Source organism: Daphnia pulex, chromosome 12 (genome assembly GCF_021134715.1).
Source record: "Daphnia pulex isolate KAP4 chromosome 12, ASM2113471v1".
Classification (NCBI taxonomy): Eukaryota; Metazoa; Arthropoda; class Branchiopoda; order Diplostraca; family Daphniidae; genus Daphnia; species Daphnia pulex.
The window spans coordinates 2,312,558-2,331,017 of NC_060028.1; the positions used below are offsets into that span (position 1 = coordinate 2,312,558).

Sequence of the window (18,460 nt, forward strand, 5' to 3'; positions counted from 1 at the left end):
CACATATCACACGTTATAAAGTGTCTGTTCGACTTTCATGGATTGAGGATTTATTGCTGCACCAAATCCTGTTACAAATTCATTTTTAGGATTTTTTTATCATTTGAACGTTGAACCATAAAAAATAAAACAATAAAATAAGTTCATATTACTTTTTTTTTATCAAGTTTTGTTTTGGAGGTTTTAGAATCTCACACAAAATATATCTCCTGTGAAATAACAATCCAACCTTACGATAGATGGCACGGGGTAGGGATGTAATTGAGAAATTTTAACCTTTTAGAGCTCTCGCGTGCTCACGAATACACACACAGACACAAAACTGTGGCGGGACTGGCGGCACAGTTTACATCTGGGAATAAGAGGTGGCTACAGAGTTGAAAGTGGTTTGAAGTCCCCGGCCCGATTTTACTGCCAAGTCCCGACCGGTGCAGTCTAGTACATTTCGTGCTCCTCTTATACCTACTCACTTTATACTCTCTCTGCTCTATCTATCTATTTATCTGATCCGTTCCAACTGGACCGTATCTACATAGAGCAGTTCCTTCTTGCTCTCCCCCCATTCAACAAGCTGTTGTTTTTCGACAAGGTAAGTCCGATTTTGTGTGTCGTCTGTTTTCTTTTCTATTTTTTTTTTGTTTGTTTATTTACTCATCTTCGCTATTTACCAATTAGATTCGTATTCTAAAAATTTGTGAGTCACCGCGAAAATGGCGATGAATTGCGTGTGGCATTTGTCGAGATTGCCATCTGTCATTTTTAGACACAGATGTTTTCCACAGCTTTTTCTCCCTTCGTTCACGATCAGTTTTCGATGGTTTATTTATTCAGTCAGTCCCATTCTCGCCGTACTTGCAATGGACAGTTAAAATGTCTACGTTGGTCGTTAATAGAGTTAAGATTCCATTAGTTATTGCTGGATTTAGAGACAATTAATTCCTTTTTTTTTCCCTCGTGCTGATAAGATGTGTCCCAATATAAGCCGCCGGCCGGTTTACTTATCGCCTTATCATTCTCACCTTATTGATTACAATGTTAGAAATGCCGTGCCCATTTATGGAGTCCCTCCAAATTGACACATCCTTGACGACGAGCTTAAAATTTCATCTCGACACCTCAAAGTGTCTGTAAGATATTGGCGATGATGTTAGGACTTTTGGGGGGAAGTTTTTTCTCGTTCAACAGTCACGTATTTAAAAGACAATCGCGACCAGCTTTCCACCGGTCTAACCTGTTGTTAAAATTTAAAAAGAAAAAAAAAGAACCGGGTGGCGTTCTATATGCTGTGCGGTGTAGTATGTAGTTGACGTGACACGGGAGCCCGATGAACTCCACCTTTTCACTTTTGATCTCAAAGAAAGTTTCACCTGGGGATTGTTGGCCTTTGTCACTACCTGGCTTTTAGAGTATCACGCCCTGCTGTACAAGCAGCCGAAGCAACTTTCCCGTTTACATTTACCGTGTGTATATTATTATTATCATTTTCTTTCTTTCATCATTTTTTCGGGAGGTGAAGGGAGGAAATAATACAGGATCGTGCAAAGAACATTAAACGTCAAACAAAAAGGGTCTTGTACTGTTTCTTATCTAATATCACTTGATCTACCCTAGTCGACAAGCATTGCGACACCCGACCAAAGATAAATCATTTGGCTAGTTGCTCGACTGTCTCTCTAGAAAAATTCAACAATTCGACAAGGAGAAAAACGTTTGGGAGAAACAAGAGCATCCTGATAGGCTACGTTATAGTCGTTTGTTCAAATATATAAAACTGGTTTTTTATTTTTTTTTGTCTATTTTTCTTTTCTGTGTGACTCTCGGAAATGAAGAAAACCATAACCGTGACCACGGATTTGTTAGAAACGCATCTCAACCTAGAAATTACGGAAAAAAGTCATTTACATTGAAAGGGATGCGATGACGTCTATGGAGCGCGCTCGTCGGCAGCGATTGATTATTCATTTTTTTTTTTTTTTTGTTTCTTTTCTTATTCAAGCTGGGGCGGCCGCGCCTGCTTCGTGAATTCGTGAATTCCCGATCTCTGGCTGCTGCTGGTTCAATGGAGCGAAGTCGATTTCTTTTCGGTCGTTATTTTTATTAGATACTCTGTGTTGCCTGCTGTGTGTATAGTAATGTCAGTGACTCGGTTCATCCGCCCCCCTTCAAACAATCTCCGTCAGCCTTATCATTGGCGATATTTCCCGGCATAGCACTCTATCCCGAACTTTGACGCTATAAGATTTTGTCGTTTCTTCTTTTCTTCTTTTATAGACATTTTCTCCTTTAACATTCCTTAGCGCTATAGATCGCCAGATCCGTGTTGAGGCAGTGATTCATTAACTTCTATTTTGAGGTGTACACGGCGCGTGTAAGCAGCTCAGCTTCCGCCTTAATCCGTTCAGCGGGAGCGTGCACATGTGTCAATATGGAAGCAACGCTCCTCTCTCTCTCTCTCTCTCTTATTTTTCTTATACTTTCTTTTTTTGGGTATTTCCTGGGTGTTGTACTGGTTTTTGTTGGTGTTGTTGCTTCTGCAAGCCCGAGAGCTACTCACCCCGCCTTTTCTAATAAACATCCTCCACGAACTTGAATCAACAATTTAAATGGAAGGCCGTGGAGGCGGAAAAAAGAGTAGTCTCCCCTACTATGGCCATCTCTTCTGTGGCGTGTCAAAGTCATTTCGGGGCTCATCTTAGAATTCTCTACACCAAAAAACTCACGGCAGCGTTAAAAAATAAAATGTCGTCGTCTTGAACCCGGGAGAACTTTTTTTATCTCTACTCGAGCAAGTCATTTACGACTGATGATTCTATCGAGTATACGCGGGTATATACTCACAAGTCGGTTCCGGTGTTTGTCAAGTCCACGCTCTGATTATTTGAACACGTTACGCTAAACGATCTGCCATTCGCGCAACATTTTCAACCGTGCGACGCAAAACGCCGAGAATTCTAATCCGCCCTGGCGTCTCATTTCAGGCACTTGAAGTCTTGAACAGCAGCAACGGCCATTATCATCTGCTGTCGTCATAGCCGCTCGTCCGGACTGAGAGAGAAGAACTGACGTCATGGAGCAAGATTTGCATGTTAGGGACCGGGTCGGAGTCCAGGATTTTGTCCTGCTGGAAGATCACACGTCCGAGTCGGCATTTATAGAAAACCTGCAAAAGCGATTCAACGAGGGGCTTATTTACGTAAGCTGACACCATTTTAATTTTTATTTTTTTTTAAACCTTGTATCTTTAATTAACGCTCGATCATCTCCACCCAAAAAATAGACGTACATTGGACCAGTTTTGGTTTCCGTTAATCCGTACAAGAACCTCCCCATCTACGGATCAGACTACGTCGAAAAGTACCGCAATGTCAATTTCTACGAACTGCCACCTCACGTGTAAGCCAAATTTAATTAATTTCTTAATTAATCGCGTTGAATTTCAACCCATATTCTTCGTTTGACTCAGATTCGCCCTGACGGATACTGCGCTGCGATCTCTACGCGGTGAACTGATTAACCAATGCATCCTCATTTCAGGTATTTTATTATATTCCCAATAAATTTTTCTTTCATTAATTCATTCACTTGATCCGGTCAGGTGAGTCGGGAGCGGGCAAGACGGAGGCCTCGAAAAAAGTGTTGCAATTCATCGCCGCCACGACGCGCAAGAAGGCGAATTTGGAGACGGTCAAAGACAAATTGCTCCAATCCAACCCGGTCCTGGAGGCCTTCGGTAACGCCAAAACCAATCGCAACGATAACTCGTCACGATTCGGCAAATATATGGACGTCGAGTTCGATTTCACCGTAAGTTTGGAAATAAAACGAGTTTGATAAATCAAAAAAGAGAAAGCTGAGGAGTTTTGATTCCGTGCACAGGGCGACCCTACCGGTGGGCACATCATCAACTATCTACTGGAGAAATCACGCGTAGTGTTCCAGGCTAAAGGCGAGCGCAACTTCCACATCTTCTATCAACTTCTGGCCGGAGCCGATGATGCCCTTTTGGAGAAACTGTCACTCAAGAGGGACCCTAGTCACTACGTCTACCTTAAACAGGTAAACTATTTGACTCTTACACGCATTCTTTTGAAATAAATGATATACATTTATTCTACGAACGCAGGGCGATAGTTCGAAGGTGAGCGGAGTCGACGACGCCGAGGGCTTCAAAACTGTCAGGGAGGCTCTCCAAGTCATGGAAATCGGAGATGAAGAGCAACAGGCCCTTTACCTTCTCTTGTCCGTCATCATCCACCTGGGAAACATCGAGTTTGCCAGCGGAGACGGCGGCCGGGCTAGAATCACCAACCCAGACTTGGTTTCTACCATCGCCAAGGTGTGGATTCTTATTTTTCTACCTGGTGGAAAGAAACCTGTTTCCGCTACGCCCTTTTCTTATACAAGTTCTTTTCGTTACTTTTCTTTATTTATTTTTTTTGATACGCCAAATTTCAGTTACTTCAATGCCCCGAAGAGAAACTGGTGAAAGCCTTGCTGAATAAAACGATTGAAGCTCGGGATGATGTTGTGGTTTCACCGATGGCCCGCGACGAAGCCGTCAAAGCCCGCGACGCCCTATCCAAATCCGTCTACGAGCGCATGTTCACTTGGCTGGTCCAGCGGCTCAATCGATCCCTCCAATCGTCCTGGGAGGTCAAGAAGAAATACGTGCTCGGCATTTTAGACATTTACGGCTTTGAGATCTTTCAGTCCAACAGTTTCGAGCAGCTGTGCATCAATTACTGCAACGAGAAGCTTCAGCAGCTCTTTATCGAGCTGACGCTCAAATCTGAACAGGACGAATATCGCCGCGAGGGCATCGCCTGGGAACCCGTTACCTATTTCGATAACAAGATCATCTGTGACCTTATTGAAGAAAAACACAAGGGTATAAAAGTCAAACATCGATCCTTGTTAGACTCTCCTAAACTGAGAAATTCTTTTCTATACATACATCTATAGGTATTATTTCCATCATGGACGAGGAATGTCTAGTGCCCGGGGAGACGAATGACAAAACATTCCTCAACAAGATGGACAAGCTGCTGAGCGACCACCCACATTACCTGAGCCATGCCAAAGGTGACAACAAAATGAAGAAAACCATTGAACGCGAAGAATTCCGTCTGCTCCACTACGCCGGCGAGGTCACCTACAACGTCAAGGGCTTTTTGGAGAAAAACAACGATCTTTTGTATCGTGACTTGAAGGACGCCATGATTTCATCTTCCAACCTTATCACGAAAGATGTACATATTTATTTGGTTTTTCTATTCCACGTCACCTGTATCTGATTTGAACTGGACATTTTTTTTTTTTTTCTATCTGTCAGGTTTTCACGGCAAGCGAACTGAGTAGCAAGAAACGTCCGGATACAGCCGCTTCACAATTCAAGACCAGTTTGGCCCGGCTAGTCGAAATTTTGATTAGTAAGGAACCGTCTTACATTCGTTGCATCAAACCCAACGATGTCAAGAAATCCAGCATGTTTGAAACGGGCATTGTCACCCATCAGGTATCATCTAAAAAAAATCGATTAAAGTAAACAATTCCAATAAAATTGTTGTTATTTTTTTTATCAGGTGAAATATTTGGGTTTAGTGGAGAATTTGCGAGTCCGCCGCGCTGGATTCGCTTATCGACGACCTTACGAAGCCTTTTTGAATCGCTATAAAAGCCTGTGTCCCGATACTTGGCCCCAACCGAAAGGAGATCCTAAAAGCGCCGTTCAGACACTTGTCAACCATCTTAAGGTAAATAATCATCCCAAAAAATGTTATTCTAGGTACGTATAAAAATTTCATGTTCATTTTTTACCGTTTGATGCAGTATGGCGAAAATGATTACCGTATGGGTCTGACCAAAATATTCATCCGGCTGCCCAAGACCTTGTTTGAGACGGAGGACGCCTTCCAGCGGAGGAAGAACGAGCTGGCAAGCCTGATTCAGGCCAAATACAAGGGCATCCTTCAACGGCGCAAATACTTGGCTATTCGCCTTCGCATTATCCGCGTCCAGGTAATTCATATTTAACAAATTCCCTCGACATTTTCCAAAATTCAATTATTCATTTTCTTTTAGGCTATGATCCGCCGTTTCCTGGCAAAGCGCCGAGCCAATAAACGTCGCTGGGCAGTACAGGTGATCCGTCACTTCATTAATGGCTTCATGAAGCGCAATGAGCCTTTGAATTCGGCCAACGAGAAATTCCTCGGATTCGTCCGGTTCCACTACTTGATGCGTTTGACCAAGAAACTGCCGGAATCGATTATGGACAAGTCCTGGTCCGACGCACCTGCCAGTTGCCAAGAGGTTTCCTTCACTTCATTTTATTTTGATAGTAATTCGTGTCAATTATAAAATTGAATTGTTCAATGTAGGCAAATGATATATTGCGATCCATGTACATGAAGTGGATGGTTGGGCGTTATTGCAAGAACATCGCGCCTGCTCGTAAACGTCAATTTGAATTGAAAGTTTTGGCTGAAGCGGTATTCAAAAGTAAGTTTTACAACACAGTGCTCAGTATTATTCGAATTAATTTATCGGCTTTATCGCTTCATAAACAGACAACAAAAAGAGTTATCAGGAAAGCATTTCCAAGTGGTTCGTCGACTGCCGCTTGTCGACTGAGCAGCAAGGTCCTTTCCGTTCCATTTTCGAAGCCAATGTCAAATCACAAGGCGAAACGATTTTGGTATTATTACGCTTACACTTTTTGTATAGTTAAAATCCCCCGAGGCTATAAGTTTCAATTGATTTTCATTTTCTGCAGTACTCGGCTCCGGTCAAGAAATTCGATCGTCATGGCTACAAAGAACGCGAACGCTACCTGGCACTTACCAAATCGGCCGTCTATTTGCTGGATGCGAAAGATTGCAAGATCAAGCACCGCTTGACATTTAACGATATCACCGGCATAACCGTAACCAATAGTCAAGATAATTTAATTGTGGTGCGAATTCCCGAGGATGACAAAAAAGACAAAGGTGACCTGATCCTCGAGTGTCGTAACTTGATCGTAAGTTGATTTTTATTTTCTGCGCGTTTTATTACATGCGCAACTATTGCGTGACTTGTTAAAAATATAATTTTTTTTTTAGGAAGCACTCACCTGGATTGTGGATACCTGCAACAAACGTGACATCATTCGATTTGAATCCGCAACGTCGTAATAACATACAAATGATTTCACAAATTGTCCTTTTATCTAATTGGAATTCTTGAATTATGTTTAACCAGGTTGACGCACCATATCGCCAAGGGTAAACCTGGTACCATTGAAATTACCCACGGTGGACCAGTCACAGGCATTGCTAAAGGCAAAAATGGTCATTTGATGGTGGTGAGTTAATTTTTTTTTTAAATAATCAATTTTAGTTAAATAATAAATGTTCATCGTGATGCATTTTAGGCTGCGTCATAACACACAACGGTTTCATCAATACTGTTGGGTGGCAAGAGGAGAAAGGACGCGTGACAGTTATTCAAATAGATGAAGAAGACATTCCCATATTTTTTAATGGTTCATTTTTGTTGATTACTATTTTTGAGAGAAGACAAGCAAAGGACTCGGAGCTTTGAAGCTGTGTTTGGCTTTAAAGCTTTGTGCCGTGATTTGGTCAAGTATATTTACAAGTTACAATCAATAATCGTGATTCGGAATTCCAGCAGCTAGTCTCGTCAACCTGGTATACATATGATAATAGCACATAAAATCCTAAACATATTTTGGTTAGATTGTTTATATAAAGGGGGAAATTATTGTATATGTTATGTTGAATTTATGTGCATTTCGAAGTCGATAACATGGAACCCTTATCAATTAATTCAAGTTTTATTTTATTTTGATGCAGTATATGCAATTCAATCATTCAATGTATGCAGTATCCTAACTAAAATCGTAAATATGGCAAGCAGTTCGTTACAGCAAGTTGTTCGTGTCACATTTCACGGCAAACGTAAAGTGATGACGCAAGCTACAAAGAGTGGCCAGTTTTGTAGTGTGAAATAATTTTTTGCCCAATATCAGGTTTTAGCCAAAAAGCAATCATTTGGGCGGAGGGGCCGCGGCCTTGACCTTCTAGGAAAATTCTATATGGACGTCCATGTAAAAACAAACAAAAAAAAGTTCCAATTCTGCGAGGTGCACAACAAATCTACCTTACTAACTTTTTTAATAATACAACGAAAATGATGGGTCTATGACGTTTGACGTCTATATGATAAGCGCCACAGTATATTTCGTGTGTCCATATAATTAATTTGCGTAAGTGCTGCAACGAATTATATATAATTCGTCATTGTCAATCAATAACACATGCACAAATACAATTCTCTTAGTTACTTTTAAAACAGAAATTAATTTAAATAGTAATGCAAATGGTGAATTGAACAATACAATACAATACAGTAATGACTCCCGACCGTTTTTGGCTACACGCAGGCCTACCTTTCAGGATGTTCCCTTGCCAGCACTTTGAAACTCGTAGATGATAAGAAGATACGAGAAAATAATCTCCAAAGTCTAAATAAATAATTTGGTTAATAATAAAAACTATTTTCTATTCAATGCGTATTGCCAATTTACTGGAATGATAAGTCTTTTGGACAAAGACAAAACTCCTTTAAGACTATGCCTTTCTAGATTTTTGCTAATCTGTGATATTTCGATTATGTAGGAAGTGATCTGTTAAAGCAATGTAATATTATTAATTCAAATACCAAAGAAATAATGATCTAGAAAACAATATTCCCGACGGTACCTTATTACATTCGCTCGAATTCCCTTCGTTTCTAGTGTCCCGTAAGCTGCGAAGAACAGTTATACATTCAGTCGTCTATTTCAAGATAAGGCGATTAAATGTATCAATAGGTTTTAAATACGAAATAGTATAATTACAATTTCTCGAATCTGATCACTCGTATGGCAAATGAGCCAAAAACGCAAAAAGGCTTCAATAACGTCGCAGCCGCCCCAGCAAAACACAACCACGTTACCACGTTTATAAAACTCGATGATGTAGTAAGAAGAAGTGAGCATTGTGAGAAATGTCAGAAAACTGTTTATCGCCAAAACGGCACTAAAGTGACGATGAAGTTGGTCAGCCGCCAAATAAAGTTGTTTCAGAGAACGCAGGTGCCAAAAGGTCAGTAGAACTGCAGTTCGACTTGGAACTGTACCATTTCCCACCATTAAATAAAGCAACTTTAAGTTTGCAATTAACTTCCTGGTGTAGAAAATGTATAGTTGTCCGCAAATGATGAATAACCAAACAGGTAGCACAGTTAAACTGTTTTACAACAATATTGAATTATTTGGAGAATATAGTCATGACATATGGATTGTGATTGTGAACCTACCAATGGTTTGAAAAGATTTTAATCAAATCCTGGAGAATATACAGCGGCCAATGGTCGATGTAATTTCATATAAAAGGAAAATGTCCAGTTTAAAACAAACTATGAAAAATAACGTGAACGTACACAGTTATGCATCAAATAGCTTTGTTAAATTTTTTAAAAGAGAATCAAACCATAAACAACATGTAGATAAGGCCAAACAAGGAATATCGTTTTATTGGCGATAAGCTTGGTCGTTTAAATTGTAAATCGACGAACTCCAGGGTTTCCAAAAACAATGTCACTGATGGCCAGATTTTAAATACCAAACTAAGGTGAACAATTATATCTGAGACTAGCTGGATAAGTCGATACAGATCATCAACGAGAACCTCGATCAATATATCGACATTTATTTTCTGGCTACTGAAAAAAAATTCAATTATTTGGCTGCGCCTAACAAATGTGTAGATGTTGCTCTGAATAGCCAAAATGAGCAGGAAAAACGTCCCAGAACGGTAAAGGCGTTGACTCCATTGTGAATCGAGATTCTGATTCGCAAAGACACCCACAATTTTAAGTAAAGCAATTAATGGCGATAAAGCCAAGCGGAGAAACCGATCTCTCAGTGTTGCTGCCATAATTTCACTTGACTAAGTGCATGCCGAACATTATATTGTATGGACTTTTCATGAAAAATAATGGTTCAAACTCTACGAGTTGCGCACCAAATCTATATAGCTACCTTTTTCAATAATACCACGAAAATGATGGAGCAATGACGTCTAACGTAGATATTTTATAAGCGCCACACTATATTTCACGTGTCCATATAATTAATTTGCGTATGTGATGTGCCGCAACAATAATATGTGCATCACAAGTGCACAAATACAATTTTCTTAGTTACTTAAACAGGAATTAATTCAACAATAGGGGGCAAATGGTAATGCCTCCCGTCCATTTTCGGTTGCACGCAGGTACTTTTCAGGAAGTTCCCTCGCCAGCACTTTTAAACTGGTAGATGATAAGAAGATACGTGAAAATAATCTCCAAAGTCTAAATAAATAATTTGGTTTATAAAAACTATTATCTATTCAATGCGTATTGCCAATTTACTGGAATGATAAGACTTTTGGACAAAGGCAAAACCCCTTTAAGACTATGCCTATCTAGATTTTTGCTCATCTGTGATATTTCGATTATGTAGGAAGTGATCTGTTATACCAATGTAATATTATTGATTCAAATACTAATAAGAAATATATAATGATCTAGAAACCAATATTCTCGGTACCTTATTACACACGCTCGAATTCCCTTCGTTTCTAGTGTCCCGTAAGCTGCGAAGAACAGTAATACATTCAGTCGTCTATTTCAAGATAAGACAGTTAAATGTTTGAATAGGTTTTTAAAAATACAAAATGATATAATTACAGTTTCTCGAATCTGATCACTCGTATGGCAAATGAGCCAAAAACGCAAAAAGGCTTCAAAAACGTCGCTGCAACTCCAGCAAACCACAATCACGTTACCACGTTTATAAAACTCGATAATGTAGTAAGAAGAAGTGAACATTGTGACAAATGTCAGGAAACAGTTTATCGCCAAAACGGCACTAAAGTGACGATGAAGTAGCTCAGCCGCCAAATAAAGTTGTTTCAGATGACGCAGGTTCGAAAAGGTCCGCTGAACTGCAGTTCCACTTGGAACTGTAGCATTTCCCACCATTAAATAAAGCAACTTTAAGTTTGCAATTAACTTCCTGGTGTAGAAAATATATAGTTGTCCGCAAATGATGAATAACCAAACAGGTAGCACAGTTAAACTGTTTTACAACAATATTGAATTATTTGGAGAATATAGTCATGACATATGGATTGTGATTGTGAACCTACCAAAGGTTTGAGAAGATTTTAATCGAATTCTGAAGCATATCTAGCCAATAAGCGAATCGAACTGTATGGTTTAAGTCAGAATGAGTGAATAATATCCAGTTTAAAATAACCTAAGACAATTAAATTTGTGCAACGAATAGCTTTGTTAAATTTTAAATTTAGCTATAATTAAATTTAAGAGAATCAAACCATAAACATCATGTAGATTAGGCCAAACAAGGAATATCGTCTTATTGGCGACAAGCTTGGCCGTTCGAAGTGTAAATCGACGGACTCCAGGGTATCCAAAAACAATGTTATCGATGGCCAGATTTTAAATACCAAACTAAGATGAACAATTATATCGGAAACAAGTGAAATAAGTCGATACAGATCATCAACGATTTTCTCGATCAATATATCGACATTTATTTTCTGGCTACTGAAAAAAAATTCAATTATTTGGCTGCGCCTAACAAATGTGTAGATGTTGCTCTGAATAGCCAAAATGAGCAAGAAAAACGTCCCAGAACGGTAAAGGCGTTGTCTCCATTGTGAATCGAGATTCTGATTCACAAAAACACCCACAATTTTAAGTAAAGCACTTAAAGGCGATAAAGTCAAGCGGAGAAACCGATCTCTCAGTGTTGCTGCCATAATTTCACTTGACTAAGTGCATGCCGAACATTATATTGTATGGACTTTTCATGAAAAAAAAAAGGGTTCTAACTCTACGAGTTGCGCACCAAATCTACCTAGTACTACCTTTTTGAATAATACAACGAAAATGATGGGGTAATGATGTCTAACGTAGATATTTTATAAGCGCCACACTATATTTCATGTGTCCATATAATTAATTTGTATAAGTGCCGCAACAATAACACAACATCACAATTGCACAAATACAATTTTCTTAGTTACTTAAGCAGAAATTAATTCAACAATAGTATGCAAATGGTAATGCCTCCCGTCCATTTTCGGTTGCTCGCAGGCCTACCTTTCAGGATGTTCCCTTGCCAGCACTTTGAAACTCGTAGATGATAAGAAGATACGAGAAAATAATCTCCAAAGTCTAAATAAATAATTTGGTTAATAATAAAAACTATTTTCTATTCAATGCGTATTGCCAATTTACTGGGATGATAAGACTTTTGGTCAAAGGCAAAACCCCTTTAAGGCTATGCCTATCTAGATTTTTGCTCATCTGTGATATTTCGATTATGAAGGAAGTAATCTGTCAAACCAATGTAATATTATTAATTCAATTACTAAAGAAATAATGATCTAGAAACCAATATCCTGGTACCTTATTACACTCGCTCAAATTTCCTTTGTTTCGAGTGTCCGTGTCCCGTAAGCTGCGAAGAACAGTAATACATTCAATCGTCTATTTCAAGATAAGGCGATTAAATGTATGAATAGGTTTTAAATACGGAAAAATACAATTACAGTTTCTCGAATTTGATCACTCGTATGGCAAATGAGCCAAAAACGCAAAAAGGCTTCAAGAACGTCGCTGCTGCTCCAGCAAAGCACAGTCACGTTACCAAGTTTATAACACTCGATGATGTAGTAAGAAGAAGTGAGCATTGTGACAAATGTCAAAAAACAGTTTACCGCCAAAACGGTACTAAAGTGACGATGAAGTTGGTCAGCCGCCAAATAAAGTTGTTTCAGAGAACGCAGGTGCCAAAAGGTCAGTAGAACTGCAGTTCGACTTGGAACTGTAGCATTTCTCACCATGAAATAAAGCAACTTTAAGTTGGTAATCATCTTTCTTATGTAGAAAATATATAGCTGACCGCAAATTATGAATAACCAAACAGGTATCGCAGTTAAACTGTTTAACAACAATATTTAATTATTTGAAGAATATAGACAAAAGGATTGTGATCGTGAACATACCACAGGTTTGAGAAAATTTTAATCGAATTCTGGAGCATACTCAGCCAATAAGCCAATCGAACCGGATGGTTTAATTCCCAATAAGTGGAAAATATCCAATTTAAAACAACCTTTGAAAAATAACGTTGCGCACCGAATAGCTTTGTTAAATGTTTTAAAGAGAAACTAACCATAAACAGCATGTAGAAAAGGCCAAACCAGGAATATCGTTTTATCGGCGACAAGCTAGGCCGTTGGAATTGTGAATCGACGGACTCCAGGGTCTCCAAAAACAATGTCACTGATGGCCAGATTTTAAATACCAAACTAAGGTGAACAATTGCATCGGAAACTAGTGAGCTAAGCAGAGTCAGTTCACTAACGAGAACCTCGATCAATTTATTGACATTTATTTCCTGGCTGCCGAAAAGAAAATCAATTATTTGGCTGCCCCTGACGAATATATAAATGTTGCTCTGGATAGCCAAAATGAGCAAGAAAAACGTCCCAGAACGGTAAAGGCGTTTTCTCCGCTGTGAATCAAGATTCTTATTCACAAAAACCCCCAAAATTTTAAGTAAAGCACATAAAGGCGATAAAGCCAAGCGGAGAAACCGATCGCTCAGTGTTTCTGCCATCATTTCACTTGACTAAGTGCATGCCGAACAATGAAAAAAAATGTTCTAATTCTACGAGTTGCGCACCAATCTATACCTTTACTAATATACTAATAAGAAAATGATGACGACGCTGTGACGTCTATATAAGCGGCATAGAATATTTCATGCGCCAATCATTAATTTGCGCCTTTTGGAGCGGGTACATAATCATAATAGGAAGTTTTAATTCGACGCCCATTTCCCTCCCGAACAAGTCGATGGTGAGACATGTTGCTGTTGACAATAAGCCATGGGGTTCGCACGGAACTGAGCGATTGGTCCTTGTTTCACACGTCGTTCAATGTAACAACATGAAACGTGTATCCAACCCCTAACGAACGCCGAACGAACGAGTCGAGAAAGAAGACCATAACAAGTCGGGAAAATATTTCCTTGGGTGAAAAAAACAAAACAATAAATTTTGAATTTCAACATCTATCGCCTGAAACTAAGTCAGATTATTCAGCGTAGCTGCCAAAGCCAAAATAAGATGTTCAACGAACAAGTCAAATATTTTCCAGAGCTGCCCTAATAAGGTGAGAACAGAACATGCATATTGGTCTCCACCCAAAAGTACTAGGAAATGCAGCAACAAAGAAGCCTGACCTCTTTTTGTTAACTCGGAGCATTTAAAAAAAAAAGTGTGTGTGAAGAACGCAACGGTAAAAATGTTCTAGCCATCAAAAGACGTTTTGTCGTTATTCGCCAAACTCACTTCTGTGGAAGCGCATGTTCTGAAATGAATCTCCCGATTATTGCGCTACCGCTCCTTGCTGCGTCATTCGTCTTTCAGGTAAATAAGAACTTCAATATTTATTTTTAAATTCATTGTTGCGAAAACCATCTTTCGTTAATTTTAATTAATTTTAATTTAATTATTTTTTATTTGTGTGTAATTACATGTAGATTGGACAAGTCATTTGTCATGGACGTCTAATGGATCCTCCATCTAGAAACGCAATGTGGAGATTTGGTTTCCCCAATCCAGTTGACGTGAAAGATAATGAACTTTGGTGCGGAGGGCAAACAGGTATTAGCTGTTTGTTTTAAAATACTACATTTAGACAATTTAATACAAAAGGTTTCTACTGTGTACGTTGTACAGTGCTCTGGGATGTTAACGGAGGCAAATGCGGTGTTTGCGGTGACCCGTGGAATGAGACCCAACCTCGCGCTCACGAAATTGGAGGACACTATGCAAATGGTCTGCTTGGACGACGTTACACTCCGGGACAAGTCATCGATGTTGAAGTTGAGCTAACTTCAAATCACAAAGGTCACTTTGAATTGCGGCTCTGTCCGTTATTTGGAAATCAGGCGGTGAATGCCGAAACTGAAAATTGTTTCGATAAGTATGTTACTGGCATGAATGTGTCTTATATTTTTTGGTGAATGATTTTTTCACTTAGATTTTATTCTTAGGTACCCACTGTACCTTGAAGGTCAGTCAACTTATAAATTTACGATTCCCGAAGACTCCGCTAAGCACGCGATATTGAAATATCGCGTCAAACTCCCTAACCAAGTCACCTGTACCGCCTGTGTAATTCAATGGGTTCATTACGCCAGTAAGATCATTTCATTAAGCGGACGATTCTGTCTTTACTGAAAACTGTAATTATAACGTGCAGATCATCTCAACGGGACGTGTGATGACGGAACTATGGCGATTGGATGTGGAAATCAGGAAGTATATCGGAATTGTGCGGATGTGGCAATTATTACAACCACGGGAGGTTTTGAGCCATTCGGAGTGATTCCTACAGTTCCAACCAGTCAAAATGTTAACCCGTACGCCTTAAAATTATGGAACAAAACTAAAAATGGGGAAATTAAGGAGGAAACTTTGGTTGTCCGGTAGAACAAATATTTTCCCTTTGAATTCAAAATTCAATGTATATAATTGATGAATTTGTGCTATTTCAAAAAGCTCGCAATATTGCATGGCAATTGGAAAATACCGAAGCATAAGTTACTTTGATTCGTGGTGCATGAGTAACTGTCTAAAGTACCCGCCAACTTGTCCGGAGCATGCTTGTGAATGCACGTAAGTTTATAATTATTTGACAAAACTAAACTGAATTTCGATGTTTTAAGAGTTTTACAATTTCCACAGGTCGAGTTGTGTCCCAAGAAAAGATTTGCCCGAAGATGAACAAGCGGCCGAAGAATTATTTTGTCAGCATGACTGCATGCAATCCCCTTTCAGTGAAAGATGTTCTCGAATTTGTGATTGTGCTTAAAGTAGCACCTGTTCAATTCTTATTTACATCTCGGAAAACTTTTAAAAATCCAAACCAATATTTGCAACCGTTTTTACAGCATTTTAAAATTGGGTAAGTCTTTCAAAAATTACGCAATGTAACAAATATAATAATAATAATTCGGAAAATGAAATAACCTCGATGATACAGAAAACTGTTAAGAATTGTTTTCACCGTTCTTTTAAATAAACTTTTTAGCTGGGTTAGACACGCTGTCAAATAGAGAAAAGAAACGCACGCATTTCATGAAATTGCTATTAAGAAAAATGAAAAGTACCTGAGACTCTTGATAGTTTAACTTTTTTTCCATGTATGACTGGCTTTGAAAGTTTATTTTTACAAAACTTATGATTAAGAATGTTGGACTACATCCGGATTTTCACTCATTTACTTTTTAGAACGTTTGCCTTCCCCTTTCTTGGGTTTCCCTTTTCCTCGCAACTCACGAAGGCGTCTGAAAAGAAAGAAAAAGAGTTTTTAAGTGTTGATGAACACAACTATAGTAAGTATTTACTTGATCTCCTCTTTGAAGTCTTCATGTTCATCTCTGTAAAAAATAAAAAGCCAGGATGATCAGTCAAACAATATTGCTAATTATCAACATATTTCATTTACAATATTTTTACAAGACACATCAATCTTTAAAAATACTTTGGTCACCCTCATCTTTCTATACATGAAAAACACCCCTTTGGAAAGATAGACCCAAAGTGACAGTAAACGTACAGTATAGCTAGGTTATGCACACAATATGGGATGGATCACAATTCAATTTGTTTAAAGTTAGTTGTACATGAGAATTAACTTAATAGTAATGTTATACCTGAATAAGCCATAATTCCGTAGATTCCTCATCAAGACATGGATTTCAACATGTCGGGGATAGTAGTTCTTTATATCTGCTCTTTGTTCAATGGGTTGAGAACTAAACATGTCTACAATCTAGTGCAAACAAGCATAAGATGTTGAACAAATTTTGAAGTAGTCTATTAAGAATTTTATAACTACTGCACATATACCCTCATAGATTTGGCAGATGTGTTTGGACGGGCCACTTCACCAAATATTCTTGAGCTCAATTGTTCAACCCGCTTAGCATACGGTGTTGCACTCTGCACTACTTTTAAATAGTTATAGAATTTTGTAGCCGCCATGATAAAAAACAATTATTCCAATTGACAATTTGTGAATTCAAAAATCAAAATACAAGATACAAATATAACGCAGATCTATGGCTTTATTCCGGCATGGGAATGAAAAGTACTTCTGCTTGTTTATGAAAGTAATAATCGTAATCGGAGGACGATTTGAAGATCGATATATATTGAAATCGATTGATAAAAAAGCTGACAAAAACGAATATTCTGAACATTTACTCATTTACTGTTCATATTAAAGATCCCAAAAAAGATCTACTGCACTTTTAAAAATCTATCGGTGACTTTGAGCGCTTGAATTTGTTGATAAACCACGGTGTATTTTTATTGGTTGAATCAATGCCCACTTAAGCGGTCAGCTATTCCACATAATAAATGTCATTTGTCATAGCATAAGCATGCCGTGCCGCATTTTTGAAGGATAGAAGTGATATTTTTAACGCGATACTCGTTATTCATTATTTGAAAATATTCGTGTCAACGCTTAAATTTGAATCACTTGGCAAGTCATACGGGTTTTGATACATCGACAATAACTGTTGCAAATGTTCCGGTTATTCCGCTATGAAGATTGAAACTGGTTTTTGAAGAACAGAAGAGAGCGAGTCTTGTAGTAATAAGCTGTCTCGGCGAATATGCGGGTCGTTATTCTACCAGTCGCCAAGCCCCCCATCACAAGGTTGACTGTTACTATCGCCATTCTTTCTGTACCAGCCACACCTTGTGGATTGCTTGAATGCCAAATTGAAATGTGTTATTTTTTGTTGTATTATATTGATAAAGCGATAACTTGTTTGCCCAAGACATGACAATGACAATAGAAACAACCAGTGAAAGTACAACGTGATGTCCTTGTGTATAAAAAATCAATCGGCGACAGTTGTCTACATTTCTGTTTATAAATGTCGAAGGAAAATGTTGCTTTAGTTCAAAATAGTCATCCTGAAACTATCCTCACAAAACTTTTGATGATTTTGTATAAAGCTTAAAACTTAGATTTCTGGTTATATTTCTTAATGACTATAAAAGCATTCGAGAACCCCACATTAAAGAATAGTTGCCCTTCCTGATGATTTTGAAGGACTCGGATGTGAACTAGGATAGCCACTGACAAATGGAAGCGCTTTATCATCAGCGATTATCAGTGAAACGCAGAGGAGGCAGAGCTCATTCGCCTTGCCCCAATAAGGTAAGAATGATGGATCAACAACCTCAAAAGACCCCACAAAGGGAAGAGCTGTTTTGTGTCCGGCTGTTTACGCATAACCTAGACA

General features: G+C 38.7%; 4 protein-coding genes across 4 annotated transcripts; 2 read left to right on the forward strand and 2 right to left on the reverse strand.

The window, feature by feature from the left end:
- The first annotated feature begins 311 nt into the window (after nt 1-311).
- Nucleotides 312-7,829, forward strand: LOC124209430 (unconventional myosin IC-like). Its single transcript, XM_046607412.1, has 19 exons — nt 312-589; nt 2,979-3,193; nt 3,278-3,393; nt 3,464-3,534; nt 3,596-3,804; nt 3,877-4,056; nt 4,124-4,336; nt 4,456-4,888; nt 4,963-5,249; nt 5,333-5,515; nt 5,583-5,753; nt 5,830-6,018; nt 6,082-6,312; nt 6,381-6,501; nt 6,570-6,697; nt 6,776-7,021; nt 7,104-7,171; nt 7,243-7,345; nt 7,415-7,829. The coding sequence occupies exons 2-19, from the start codon at nt 3,068-3,070 to the stop codon at nt 7,424-7,426; spliced, it is 3,087 nt and encodes a 1,028-aa protein (XP_046463368.1). The 5' UTR covers nt 312-589; nt 2,979-3,067; the 3' UTR covers nt 7,427-7,829.
- A 626-nt stretch (nt 7,830-8,455) lies between these two features.
- On the reverse strand, nt 8,456-9,095 carry LOC124209030. Its single transcript, XM_046606898.1, has 4 exons — nt 8,903-9,095; nt 8,766-8,840; nt 8,591-8,689; nt 8,456-8,527 (listed from the first exon to the last, which is right to left on the reverse strand). Exons 1-4 carry the CDS (start codon nt 9,041-9,043, stop codon nt 8,456-8,458), a joined length of 387 nt encoding a protein of 128 aa, XP_046462854.1. The 5' UTR covers nt 9,044-9,095.
- Nucleotides 9,096-14,348: 5,253 nt separating this feature from the next.
- LOC124209437 lies at nt 14,349-16,235 on the forward strand. Its single transcript, XM_046607422.1, has 7 exons — nt 14,349-14,558; nt 14,672-14,795; nt 14,871-15,117; nt 15,188-15,333; nt 15,397-15,622; nt 15,696-15,812; nt 15,882-16,235. Exons 1-7 carry the CDS (start codon nt 14,505-14,507, stop codon nt 16,006-16,008), a joined length of 1,041 nt encoding a protein of 346 aa, XP_046463378.1. The 5' UTR covers nt 14,349-14,504; the 3' UTR covers nt 16,009-16,235.
- A 109-nt stretch (nt 16,236-16,344) lies between these two features.
- Nucleotides 16,345-17,289, reverse strand: LOC124209443 (28S ribosomal protein S33, mitochondrial-like). The gene is made up of 4 exons (XM_046607429.1): nt 17,049-17,289; nt 16,853-16,971; nt 16,544-16,576; nt 16,345-16,483 (listed from the first exon to the last, which is right to left on the reverse strand). The coding sequence occupies exons 1-4, from the start codon at nt 17,181-17,183 to the stop codon at nt 16,417-16,419; spliced, it is 354 nt and encodes a 117-aa protein (XP_046463385.1). The 5' UTR covers nt 17,184-17,289; the 3' UTR covers nt 16,345-16,416.
- Between the last annotated feature and the right edge of the window lie 1,171 nt (nt 17,290-18,460).

Excerpts from the sequence above, each read along its gene's own strand:
- LOC124209443 (XM_046607429.1), bottom strand. The coding sequence starts at position 17,183 with ATGGCGGCTACAAAATTCTATAACTATTTAAAAGTAGTGCAGAGTGCA. Across the intron at positions 16,972-17,048 it reads CATCTGCCAAATCTATGAGG|ATTGTAGACATGTTTAGTTC; the intron begins GTATATGTGCAG and ends TGTTTGCACTAG. Across the intron at positions 16,577-16,852 it reads CGGAATTATGGCTTATTCAG|AGATGAACATGAAGACTTCA; the intron begins GTATAACATTAC and ends TATTTTTTACAG.
- LOC124209030 (XM_046606898.1), bottom strand. The coding sequence starts at position 9,043 with ATGCTCACTTCTTCTTACTACATCATCGAGTTTTATAAACGTGGTAAC. Across the intron at positions 8,841-8,902 it reads GTGATCAGATTCGAGAAATT|ACGACTGAATGTATAACTGT; the intron begins GTAATTATACTA and ends ATCTTGAAATAG. Across the intron at positions 8,690-8,765 it reads ATTCGAGCGAATGTAATAAG|ATCACTTCCTACATAATCGA; the intron begins GTACCGTCGGGA and ends TTGCTTTAACAG.
- LOC124209437 (XM_046607422.1), top strand. The coding sequence starts at position 14,505 with ATGAATCTCCCGATTATTGCGCTACCGCTCCTTGCTGCGTCATTCGTC. Across the intron at positions 15,334-15,396 it reads TCAATGGGTTCATTACGCCA|ATCATCTCAACGGGACGTGT; the intron begins GTAAGATCATTT and ends TATAACGTGCAG. Across the intron at positions 15,623-15,695 it reads GAGGAAACTTTGGTTGTCCG|CTCGCAATATTGCATGGCAA; the intron begins GTAGAACAAATA and ends TATTTCAAAAAG.
- LOC124209430 (XM_046607412.1), top strand. The coding sequence starts at position 3,068 with ATGGAGCAAGATTTGCATGTTAGGGACCGGGTCGGAGTCCAGGATTTT. Across the intron at positions 5,250-5,332 it reads CCAACCTTATCACGAAAGAT|GTTTTCACGGCAAGCGAACT; the intron begins GTACATATTTAT and ends TCTATCTGTCAG. Across the intron at positions 6,502-6,569 it reads GGCTGAAGCGGTATTCAAAA|ACAACAAAAAGAGTTATCAG; the intron begins GTAAGTTTTACA and ends CTTCATAAACAG.